Source organism: Lichenostomus cassidix, chromosome 6, assembly GCF_008360975.1.
Source record: "Lichenostomus cassidix isolate B80296 chromosome 6, HeHo_3.0, whole genome shotgun sequence".
Taxonomy (NCBI): Eukaryota; Metazoa; Chordata; class Aves; order Passeriformes; family Meliphagidae; genus Lichenostomus; species Lichenostomus cassidix.
In genome coordinates this window covers 26,511,276-26,524,081 of record NC_139487.1, presented here as the reverse complement: position 1 = coordinate 26,524,081, position 12,806 = coordinate 26,511,276, and the positions used below count along the sequence as shown (strand labels likewise).

Sequence of the window (12,806 nt, the reverse complement as noted above, 5' to 3'; positions counted from 1 at the left end):
CAACAACCCGGGTCATGTTCTTCATGATAAAGTAGTTTAGCTTTGCTTTCTTTACTATCTCAAACTTCAGTATACTGCAAAACATCACTCTTGTAGTCTCTTTAATTCTAGGAGAAAATGAGAGGGGAGTTACTGACAGTATTTCTTTAGGAGCAAGAAGAATGAGACTTTCACTGAGTTTTACTTATATTAAGATAATGAAGTAGGAGAAAGAAAGTTGAAAAGGAATACTGATTGGCCTAGACTTTGCCAAATGTATAACATACTTAGTTTGCATAGTTGAATGATGCTGTTTGAAATAAGATATTAGCAATGTGAAGTTATATTTCAATATATTATACTGGCAGAAGTCATTTACTGAAACCATTGCTGTAAGTTTTGTGTTGGAAACTTTATCATTATATGAAAGCGAGAGATAGCTGGGGTTGCTAAGGACCTGCAAGGAAATGGCATTTTGTTAGAGGTGATTTAGGAGTGAGAAGAATATATCATACTGCTGGTGCACTGAAGCTTTTAAAAGCATCTTGTAAGTTTTAAGGAATATGTTACCCATTCTGTATTGCTCTTGCTTTGACTCACATTTTTTCTGTATATAGCAGCATGCTTTATCTGAAATAAAAGGTTTTAAAACTAAAATAATTATGTGCCTGTTTTACACAGTACTTTATTCTGTTTTAAAACAATAACTGCTTCAACTGATTATTGAAAGGAGAACTTTTCTTTCCCAAATACAAAATTTGGTCAAAAAGCTTTCCATTATTAGCTATAATATTATTAACCTTTAAGTTGTCTGAATTGGAATAAACCTGACAAAGCAGTTGAGTTAGGTACCTTTATCTGGTAGCAATAATTCCAATCAAAGGGATTAGTGCATGAGATCAGATTGAAACTATTACACTTTTTGCTGCTTCCAAATTTGTCTCAGCAGTCCATACAAGAATCAAGTTCATTTAAACTCCTATTTTTTCCTGTTTTATAGAAATATATAAAAGCTACTGTTCATGGAGAATTGTGCATGAATTAACCAAATATTGAAGTGTTTAAAGGGATATCATACATATTTTTAAAAACCAATTTTTTAGTATTACATAAGAGTACATAAGCACTAATTCCTTTAAGAATGCATTTCACTTTTCTTAGCTAAACACCACAGCAATTCAGGACATGCTACTAAATTCGCAACATGCATTTATTTTTTCCTTATGGGAACACAAACAGGTTTTGATCACACCACATAATTAGTACCTATGGTAAATCAGCATCACTGCATGAAATAACAGCAACATTTTAACTTTTCCTGATTGTTGCCAATGTATGGGGAATTTTGATAGAATTTAAAATAGCAAAAGGCAATTAAGATTTTTTTATATATATAAAATGTACCTAAGTAAAAAATCTTCCAGTTCTAATTTTCAATCAAATTAGATGTTTTTATGAATAAGTAGTAATACAGACTTGTTGCTGTAATAGCAATTGTGTATTCTTAATGTTTTATGAATATGATACAGGTACTACTTTTTTCCAATAGTCCTAATGCATGTGTTTTAATGAAAAAGAAAATGTCTTGATATATCTCAATGTTTACACTTAATGTTATTTTGAAAGGTATTTTTAATAATAATTTTATCAGATATGAAATTAATGGAGATGTAATTAAGGAATCCCTTCCCCTTAGCTCTGCTTCAGTGGTTTTAATAATAAAAATTCAGTTCATATAAACCATGTTTCACCATATAGAGAAATAGTTTTTCTCCTTTTTTCTGTAGGATATGAAAAGGAATCTAACACTCCAAAGTTGCAGAATGTCAATTCTTTATGTGCTTACAGGGGGGCAAAAAAGTAATAGAAAAGAATCTTGAATATTTGGTAGCTTTGAGAACTTTTGCAATGTTAAAGACCTTTTGTGAAGGTGCCTTCATTAATCCTCACAGAAAGATTTTTACTACAACATATTTCAACTGCTTAGTCCAGTCCCTTTTAAAAAATTCACAAGTGATGGACTTCTTGTATTTGAACTGTCAGTCAAGTATTTCTGTCATTTCTTGTTTAAATTTAGACCAGTAATTCCTTAATTCTCACTCCTCAAAAATCTTCCTTTATGTTGTCATGGCGATCTTCAAGTCCAGAAAATGAATGTTTTGATCTTTTTTTGTATAACTCTGAAGAGGTCTTGTTTGTGCTTCCTGAGGAGGCAGACGTTGCCTGTAAATTAGAGAAATTGTCGTGGATTTTTCATTCTACTACATGGAATTGCTAGAGACTGTAACAGACTTGGGCCTGATAAAAAAGCATTAACAGCTTTGAAAAAAAAGAGTAGCTTTGTTCTACCAAAAGGTCTAGGCTGGCCTATTATATTTTAGTATGTTCAGGCTTATCTCACTTCAGAGTGATCAACTCCATCTTGCAGTAATTCCTGATCGCTTGCTCAGGAAGTCTGCTGTTTTACATAGGGAAATCAGTCATAATTAATGACAGTGAGGCTTAAAATAGGTTCCTGATTGAAGACTTGATGAGTCATGTAATTCTTTAAAACAGCACTGATGATAGGCAGGTGTATCTGTCCCATGCTGAATATATTTTGGTCTGTGACTGCTCTGGTGAGCAAAGGACAATGGTTGATGACAATGCTGTCTTCTAAATAACCTCCAGGCCAAAAATAAAGTAAAACACAGGATGTGGATAGTGATATGCACCCCCTGCCCTTCCCAATATTGCCAGTAAAGCATAGTGTTATAAGCATTTAATGAAGACACAGCAAAGCTGATGCCAGTAGGAAATCAAAACCAAAAGGCCTTCCAGGTAAATCTGCTTGTCTGGTTATGGCACAGGGACATGCTCACTTTCTGCTGTGGTACAAGGCTGTTTGATCTCAACTAACCTGTTTCCTGAATCCTGCTGCCCTGCCTCCTGCTCAGACAGCCCCCCTGACCTCCTGCAGTGCTTAGTTTGCAGCGGAGACACTGACTGCATGCAGTGTGTGCTGATGGGACATGGCTGCAGTGTGGCTTTAGGAGAGTGGGTGTGAGAACTTGACCTCTCTTCCTTTCATGCATGATGAAATGACAAAAGGAGAAAGGTTCTGTGGCTCCTTCCCTTGCCTCCCTCTCTTCACGCCTGCCTGCCTGCCTGCCTGCCTGCACAGGAAGGACAATATGTTTTTGCTAAGGTTTACAGAGGTCACTTCATTGCAGTTTCTCTCTCATTATGCACAGCTGGGTGGAGTATATCTTCCATAGCAAGGAACAAGTATTTTTGGGACTACTTTATCACTTTTGAAAAGTCCAACTCTTGCATATCACAGAGCTTTCTGAAGCCTTCCTCAGGGGCAGAAGAGGTAGCACCAATTTTTCATTTGTGAACTCAGGTTCCCACTGGAGCTAAGTTGATTTTGTGGCTGCTTTAGCAGTGTCTGCCATGAGTTTCAGTGACTGGGACTACCACTATAAGTATCAGAAACTTGTACAGATGCTTACACATATTTGAGTTTGCAAAGTTAAAAAAATCAGAATTTTGGTATGGTGCATGTTATTACCAGATAATTACTTTCTTTAATCAGCTTGCCTTTAGTTGACAGCTTTCTGCAGAATACATGAAAATTAATTGTCTGAAACCTGCTCTCAAGCACAATAACATCCTTGTTCTATGGCTGCTAATCAAAGCCATCTGACACCACCAAGACAAGCTAAGGCATCTTGATTTCCTTCCTTGGTTGGCCAAAATTTCCAATGATTAGCATTTCTGACCTTGCCCAATTGCCAAAAACCTTCTATCTGCTGCTCAGATTACCAAAACTGATACTTTTGAAAGACATGCTGTATTTTTCCACAGCAGCATATGAAACAAAGCAGACTTCTCTAGATAGATTTCTCACTTAAGGAGCATAATAAAAGAAAAATAAACACATCAATTTAAGAGCTTCTAGTCCCCACTTACCTTTAACACCCGAAGACTGACAAAAGCATAGGAATAGTGCAATAACTCAATTGTCTATGGGATTATGAGAGAAATCAGAAGAGAAAATTGATCAAATAAAAAGTCTTTCTTCCCCAGAGTACTCCTGGGAATTCTATGGGGGAAAAAATTATTTAGACATCATATATCCCTTGTTTTCCAAGTCAGTTCCCTGTAGAATAAATTGATCAAAGATAGTGACTGTAAGGTACAGTGTATCCACTTGAATGTACCCACTTAAAATTGAAAGAGTGAAGCCTCCAAAGGAAATTAGAAAATGCTACAAAACTTTTCTCAAAATAGTTCATAGAGAAAGTAATACATAAGCCTACAGAGCTTGTTAAAGCTGAAATTAAACTTTGGATGTGGGTGTACTATATGTACTATATGTAGCATCTTATCTTTACCACTTCAGTCTTCTGCATGTTCCTATTCGCCATATAACTTTTGCATGATCAGAAATGAACATTAACTTTCATTTCTACTGTGCAGCCTTCAAAATTTTCATGTGCATCCTTCAGCTGATGCAGGTGACTAACCAAGACACCAGCACTCAATGCTGCTTTTCTCTCTGCCTGGTCCCTTCATTGCCTTCAGCACAACAAGGGAAAAGCAGTTCCAACATGCAGCAGGCTTTCCAAATCTTTGTAACTCAGAGGCACTCAGCTGGGGTCTGTGGATCATCAGCCTGGCTCACAGCTTTGCGTAGGGTGAGCTGGAGCATAGCACTGGCACTGCTTCCTTTTATTCTGCTTCTAAATTGCATTAATGTCAGCAAAATTACCCTAAATACTAATAACTTCCTAATAGTTCATTTCCATGTAAGCATTTGTTGTAGCTGACCCAGACTTATATGATTACAAATGAGAGAGAGGGAAGGTAAGAAAATCCTTAAGAGAGCTTATGAAATAAAATGTAATCCACATTCTGAAAGAATGATAACAGTTCTAATTCATACCACTTAGTTATTTGATTCAGGAACTGAACAGCACAGACACGTTGCTGTGTTTCAGGGGCAGCTTCAAACTTAGCTTAATGCCATGTAGAGGAAGTATGAACCTTCTTATATGCAGAAATTAAAAAGTCAGTCTAAAAAAAACTACCCCCTGGAAGTCGAACTTCTGAGTTCTTGTTCTTTTCTCAGCTTCCCTGGAGAAAAGTGAAGCCATGATGAAAAAGAGCACTTCAGTGAAAGGGGAATAATTTCCTGGCGTACAAAACCTAAGTTTGTTATGCAGTGGTTTTGTCTGTAGTGGTCATGAACACAGACTGAGGGTTTGGATCCTATGCTCAGGTGCCTGGTGGCAGATCCCTGCACTTTACAAGTGGGGCTATAAAAAGCTAGAGGCAATAATTCAATTAAATCCAATTGCACACTTAAGGCCAAGATAGGGAATAATTATCTGAATTAAATCCCAGCTCCAATTGCTACACGTGCTCAAAATTTGCAGTCTTTGTTCTTGTTAAAGTGATGTATTTACCAATAAGATAAAATTTAAATTCGGAGTATGTATGCCAAATATCACAATGTAAACCTTGGGCAAGATTTATCTTACCTTTCCCTGACACTGATGCTGCTGTATGCCCAGCTGCATCTATTCTGTGACTGTTATATTTAACAGCAAACCTGTAGATGCCAATAAAATGCATTCATAGGAGGGATTGGCTTGGATTTCAGTGAGCTGCCTTGATTGAGTTCCATACTACGTGTTGAGAATGAGTTGCTGGTTGTTTTCCACTGAATCTGTAATGATGCTTTTCCTATTCTCTGGCACTGTCTGCACAAACCAGGCTGCCTTCTCTGAGAAAAGTATTTTCCTGTTTTGGAAAGCTGACATAGTAGGATATATTGCGATTGTTTTGGCGTGGGCTGCTCACATTCTTAACTACAGTGGCTGAAAAAGAGAGACTAGCTCTTCTACCCCCTCTTTGTGATCCCCAGCTGAAGTGTTAACTAAACCAGCATGATAGTCATCTTCTGTCCTCTCCAGTTAACTGCCTGTCATTTCTTTGTTTGTCTTATGGTGTCTTTGTTAAAATAACAGAAATATAGCATGGGGGGAGGGAGAAAGGCAAGCAACCTCAACAGTCTTTTAGTCATCTGACCATGGAAAAATTCTCAGCTGCAAATACAGAAAGGTAGAAATAGCCTCATTGGATCAGAGCAGCAGTCAATCTAGCACAGTGTTCAGTTTCCAACAGTGTCAGCGTCTCATACAGTCAAGACAAAAAGTGTTTGGAAGGCAGTTGCAAAATAGTTTTCACACAACTTTACCCCCAGACACCACATAAAAATTTATTTTAAAAATATTTCGTAAGCTCTACTTCTTGAAAGGAAATGTTATTTGTAGGCAAATGTGTTTATATAAATTTAAGTATATGTTGGGATGAAAGCTATCATAAGTCTGATTAGTGCTGCAAATCCACACTATACTACTAGAAAAACAGAATTTTTAATTTCAATAAATATAGATCCTGATAATCTCTAGGTCTATTTCCCCTTTGAAAAAAGCCTATTGTATGTCTGTCAGACTCTGTAGAAGACTATTGGATTCTCAATCCAGTGAAATACTAAATAGACGTATTTATTAAAAAGTCTATAATCTCTCATTAAAGAGTGTGAGCTGATACTTTAAATACTTATCAGGGGTTCAGGAGAGTTTATTACAGTTCTTTGTACTGCTGTGGACTTTCTTTTAGACCATGAACAATTCTATAAAGTTTTAGTCTCTCATTTGTAAAATTAGAAAATTAGTCTTGCTCATGTATAGAGAAAAAGAGAAAAAGCTCAATTATAATATTAACTTTTTGCTTCAGTACTGAAAGACAGAAGAGTAGTTGAAGGACCACGTGGTCCCTCAGGACACCTTACATTTCTTATGTCAGCAGGTCTTCATTACACATCATATGATTCTGTCGCCACAACACAGTAGTGGAACAGAGCAGAGCTTTTCCAGAGAGGGAGTCTGGATCCATGGCTATCTAAGGAGGAGGTAGATGGAAGGTGCACAGGCACCACATTTCAGCTTGCCTGCTACATATACATGTTTGGGAATCTTTTCCATTTGGTTCCCAAAAATAAAGTAGAATGGGAAAATATTCCAATATCCAGTACATATAGTTCCGATTTAACATACTCATTTATTGGGAACCCTCTGAAGATTCTCCAGGCTATTTTTAGGATCCAATAGCACACACAAGCTTGGCTTGCAAATGAATTTTGCCTTCTATTACTCATACTATTGTAATTCTTGTTGGTGTGTGGGAGGGAAAAACTATTTCTATAATTTCATTCACTTTGTCTTTAGCACCATATCATGTAGCATATTTTTATGTGAAGAAAGCATTTTATAGTTTCCACTGTATAATATACAGTGTAATTGGGAAGACAGTATATTGCATAAATAAGTCTTGTTTGAGACATAGGTCCAACATTTAATGAAGTCTGTGCGAGTTGCACTGTTCTCTCAGAACAGTCATTGACTGAGGCCCTTCTATCAAAAGCCATTTCAGTGAGGACTAATAATAACTGCAGACAAAAAAAAAAAAAAGCAACCAACAAGCCCAAGCCCACAATAATTTTAAATCTCTCCCAGATAGCTCAGAACTATTATCCACTACTGTCAGTTATTGCAGCAGCCTGTGTAGACAGAGATACAAACAGCTCATAATACTCTGAGCCAAATTCTTTCATGTTGTAAAGGTATTGACTTTACTGAGCTTGCCCAAGGGATGTATTTGGCTCAAAAGTAAAGTTATTCCTGCATTTAGTTAGCAAAAAAAATGTTTTGATTGTGAAGGCCAGAAATCCAATAGTCTGTTCCTTAAAATGCAAGTATTGCCAGTCAGAGGCACATCTGAGTTTGAGCCTTTCTTCTTGGTAGCCAAATGGGAATTACTCCTATTGACTGGGAAGAGAAATAGTTCCTGGAAGCAAAACCATGAAGTAGTGTTATGTGCCTTTGAACTCATTTTCCCCTTTACTCTCCTCCTTTTCCTCTGCTTTATTCTGTGGAAGTATTTTTACTACTCTCTCTTTTTAACCTTCACAACTCCCCTGCCATCGTCACTCAACGTTATCCAACATTATACGCTTGGAGAAAAAGCTTTTGTCAAATTGCGACCTCAAAGTGACTTTGATTCAAGTGACTTTTTTGCCTTGTTCAGTGTAGCCACAGCTATTGGAGCAGAAAAGTTTGGATCAGATTAATTGTAACAACAGAGGCTTAACACTGCTTCAGCCTGACCCCAACTGCCTGCCTTTTGGTCTTGGCTGTAATTTCTCTCACAATGTTTGGTAACACTGGAGATAAACAATGCTGTATTTTTTTCCAGGCCCTGACTGTGTTCTTTAACATTGTTGCATGATTACAGCTCTTGGTAAATTAACACTTCCCACATGTGCACAGTCTCTAATCCATCCTCCTCCACCTTGTTTCATCCTGGCTTTCCCAAAGCTGGCCTTGCAGTGAACTCACCGCTTGGTTACCATAAAGACAGTGTTTGGTTTCTCATTGCTTCAGAGTGGTGAACCCATGGACTTCATTGAGGGATTGCTGCTTAAGGCAGGCTCTTCCCTACCGACCACAGTAACATCTTAGTCACACATCTGAGGGGTAGTTCAGGTCAGCTTCTGGGTTTCAAAATCTGGCTTCAATTCATATATTTTGGGGTTACATTTTAGTTAGAGTAGGGGTTTTAAAAATGTGTAGAGAACACCTATGCCCAAGCCTTTGCTGATCCAAACTGGATTGTTTTTTTATAACTTTATTTGAACTGAACTATGTGACTGTACATATATATAGGAATGTGTAAGTTCATAAACACAATACTAATAATAATCTAGAATATATTAAGAATAGCCTTCCAAACATAATGTAAGTTAATGACTGGAGCCCAGCAAATCCACATTAAGAAGTGCATGTATTCATTTTTTGTTTTCAAAGAAGGACACTTCAGAAAGAAGGTTCAGTTGGATAAATGAGGACATTTGCTTTGTGTTTTGTAATTTTAGATCTCGCTTAAGGAAAGTGTTCTTATTTGGCATATTTCAGCATTAAACCTATTGAAATTCCAGCACCATTCCTTAAATAGGAAGGGATGCAACCACCCATTAAATTGCTAAATAAGTGAGAGCATCTCAATTACTTAACTAACTGGATTTCAGACTTAGGTGTTTAAGTCTAATGGAATCTATTCTTTATGAAAATACTTGTGTCTTAACTTCTTACAGATAAACAATTGCTTGCATTTAAACTGATCAGTTATTTTTTAAGTGTGTATTTGCAGAATAACAGCCCAGTTCTGTATCAGTGAAACTGAGGCTGACTTAATCCTCACCTCAGTGAAGGAATTATTCCAATTTAAGGAATTTTCAAGGAAGGAATTGTTTGTAATCTAATTTAGGTTGAGAAAGCTAGTATTTGGGTAGGACAGAGAATTTTTAAGTGATGCCAGGCATAAGAAATCATTCTTTTATAAGTCTTTGTTAACCATTTAACTGCTTATCACTTCGAAGTATCAGGTCAGTGAGGACTGCCAAACACAGGTGATTTTTACTGCTTGGATTTGGCATCCAAATATGTTCTGCTGAAACATTATTGATTTTTTCCTAGGGAACTTAATAAAGTCAAAACTATTCCTGAAATTATATACACACATACAATATCTAATTTGTAACTGTTAGTTTTCCTTTATTATTGCAACAAAGTTGTTTGTACCTCATAAGAAGCATACAGCAAACTTGTGTATCTGATGGGATTCACCTGGAAAGCTGAAGCTTTCTCACCACTATATTTATAAGCAACCACTCTAGGATGCTTTTTGCAACCAAACATTTCTCCTCAACCCATGTTCTTTTTCCCTGGTTGTTTTGGGTGGGGTTTTGTTTGGCACCGCTGGCAATTGCATTTATTTCATACTGTATCCTCTCCTTTCACAGAGACAAGGAGAACGTTGCAGCAGCATCAGAAAACAGGTAATGTTTGCTGTGTTTGATTTACTTCCTAAAAGAGTGCATCTCCACTTTCTCCATATTGCTCTTACCTCAAAACCATGGAATTTGTATATTGTTTGAGGAGGTGAAGAAAGTAGTGACTTCAAGTAAGTGGGTTCATGAGGCATTTCTTTCTAATGCACTGTGATGTGGGACGGGGGGGGATCATGTCTCTCAGAACTTACAAACCTGACAAATAAGAGCTTTTTATTATATATTTTTGAAAAGGAGTACTGTCAGTTTGTAATAGAGTTGTAAGAACAATTTCCATTTTAAACTTTGTCTAGACAGTTCAAGATGTTTTTAAAATCTAAACAAGATATCTTTCTTGGTATTTTAAGAACATTTATATGTCAGATCTCAATTGATCATCCATGGGTTATGAGGTTCAAAACAGTCCTTGTGTAAGTTCTTTCATATTGAGTTGTTTTCTCCCAAAGGATCTCAACACATTTTACAGTGAAGTATAGAAATTTATTTTCTATTAGTTCATGTACTAAACCACACAAGTACTGATACACAGGTACTTCTTCAGTGAATCTGACCAATTGTTTAATGGAGCAAAGAAAGGCCTCTTACTAGTTTGTTGTGAAAAGAATTTTATTCCACTGCCTTCCTCTGTCTTTTTGATTCCTGCCTCAGTGATATGCAACCACTTTTTTTTTTGTGGTTCTTTAAGACTACCTATGTTTGAACAAAGGTTGCATACAGTTAATATCTTGGTGTAAGCATAATTTGTTAATAATGACACATGCAATGGCAACTGGCACTTGAACAGTTGGGTGAATTGATTTTTATTTTTAAATTAATTATGAAAAAGAAGGAAATATTTCCCTTGATTCCTGAATATAAATTAAATTGTAAAGAACAAGCAACACATGTTGGAATTTCACCAGCAGTTTCCTTTGTGTAAAACCATCTATAGACTGTGCAGCTGCTTCACTGAAATCTCCTTTTCTTTTAATTATTAGTTTATTTTACCAGGAACAATTTCTGATACATGACTGATGTTATTGTCATACTATCTTGCCTTAATCTTGTGTGATTTGCCATACCACAGCCTTTCTCCACCTCTGCTATCATCACAGCTCTGCTTATTTTGATATTCATAGCGACGTGGTTTCCAGATTTAACACCATGAACCTTTTTAAATTTATCAAGTCTTTCCTAGTCTTAAGCAGCAATTAACCAATGATCTATCAAGATTAATCATTACTTCATCTGCATTACCATTATGATCTCCAGCTCCTTCTGAGGCTGGAATTGTCTTTTCCTCAAACACCTGCTATGACCTAGGAAATGCCTCATTTACAAACACCTTGTAATCTCTGTTACCCAGGCTTACAGGTACCACGCATGTGCCACAGTATGTGACCTCGAGTATTTGGCATCCTCCTAAATCATCCACCAGGGATGCCAACACTGCCAATGCTCAGCCAGTGGCCTCCAAGGGGTCTGTGAGGCTTGGAGCGGGTACAAGCCAGAGGGAGGCCAGTTTTGGCCAGACAGCCCCTCTTGCTTCATCCAGTAACCAAAGGTACACTGTGACGTGCAACTGCATAACTGACCCGGTTTGGAGCTTTGCAATGGTTTGGTAATAACAACCTCTAACTCCTTCAGATGGAAATGCCCATTGCCTCAAAGGCAGGTGTCCAACTTCTTCCAATTCCAGCCACTTCTGGTTCATGTAGGTGTTACATTTTCAGTGGCTCTCGTAAGGATCACACCTACAAGTCAATAAGCATCTTCAGCAGAGAAACAGCAGCTGATATTTTGGTATTTTCAGTGTATTCCACAAACATTCTCGTATTCAAATGTAAAATCCTTCCATGTTACAGCTTTCTCTAAACACTTTCTCCAGCACTTTCTTTCAACAAATGCTGCAATAACACATTTTTTTCATATTCATTTTAATTTTTGTTCTCTCTATTTTTGATTCTTTACAAGTGATCTGTTGGAGGATTAGAAACAGAAAAACCTTCATGCATTACATAAAGGAGACTAAGTACTGTTTTAATAATCCACTGATTGTTATTTGGACAGAAAGTCTCAGAACTTAGGACTTTACCGAGAGAAAAAAGTATAATCTGCACTTACATTTAAAATGTTAGAGTGCATTTGTTGCTGTGTTCTTATTATGGTTGTTAACCATTATTATCCTCTTAACCTCTACTGATCTGTGTTCCGTTTCATGAGTGAAAATCAGCTGAGAAGAGATGTGTGTTTGTTTTCATCCATCTAACTTACTTTTATGTTTCTCACCACAAATATGAAGATGTTTGATCTTTTCAGTTTCTTTTAAAGTACAAAGTATTGTAAAGATTTAAAGTCAACAGAATTATTGTATTTAAAATCCAGCCAACCAACCAAAACCCCCTCTGTAACATCATAATGAAGTTGTTGCAACAGATGATCTGTTTTATAGAGCAGCACTCACATTTATCAGTTCTTAAAATTCTTCTGCACTTGAAGAACTAAAACAAAAAATCAGACTAAAAATCTAAAAAGGAGGAGGGAAAAAACAGGTTTGGTTATTTTATTTGACTGTATAAATAAAATTATTTAAAATTTATAGTTGTTAAACTACAATCAGTCAAGTTAGTGTTGAGATGTCTTTATAAAACTATTTTGAGAATGTTACCAACTGCATATAATGTGTGTAACCAAACCACCCTGATTTTTAAGGTTATATCCACTTCACTTTTATTTATTCCAATTCGTTGTTCTGATAACTAATATATTCTACCATGAAGGAAGGTAAGCAAGCCTCTAACATCTTAATCACATAAAAAGAAATATTACAAACACTGTGCAAGATAATTTTTTAAATTTCTTTTAAACTTTAAAAGGTATTCCAGTA

The 12,806-nt window shown here is 36.5% G+C and overlaps 1 protein-coding gene across 13 annotated transcripts in view; it reads left to right on the top strand.

The window, feature by feature from the left end:
* Window positions 1–12,806, top strand: part of LDB3 (LIM domain binding 3) — a 110,245-nt gene that overhangs the window by 70,453 nt on the left and 26,986 nt on the right. For 8 of the 13 annotated variants that reach the window (XM_085064158.1, XM_085064145.1, XM_085064146.1 and 5 more), the window contains 2 exons: window positions 9,893–9,928; window positions 11,286–11,483. In XM_085064158.1, coding sequence (XP_084920284.1) covers window positions 9,893–9,928; window positions 11,286–11,483 — 234 coding nt within the window. The remainder of the gene's footprint in view (window positions 1–9,892; window positions 9,929–11,285; window positions 11,484–12,806) is intronic. The other 5 variants (XM_085064149.1, XM_085064153.1, XM_085064154.1 and 2 more) reach the window with 1 other exon arrangement.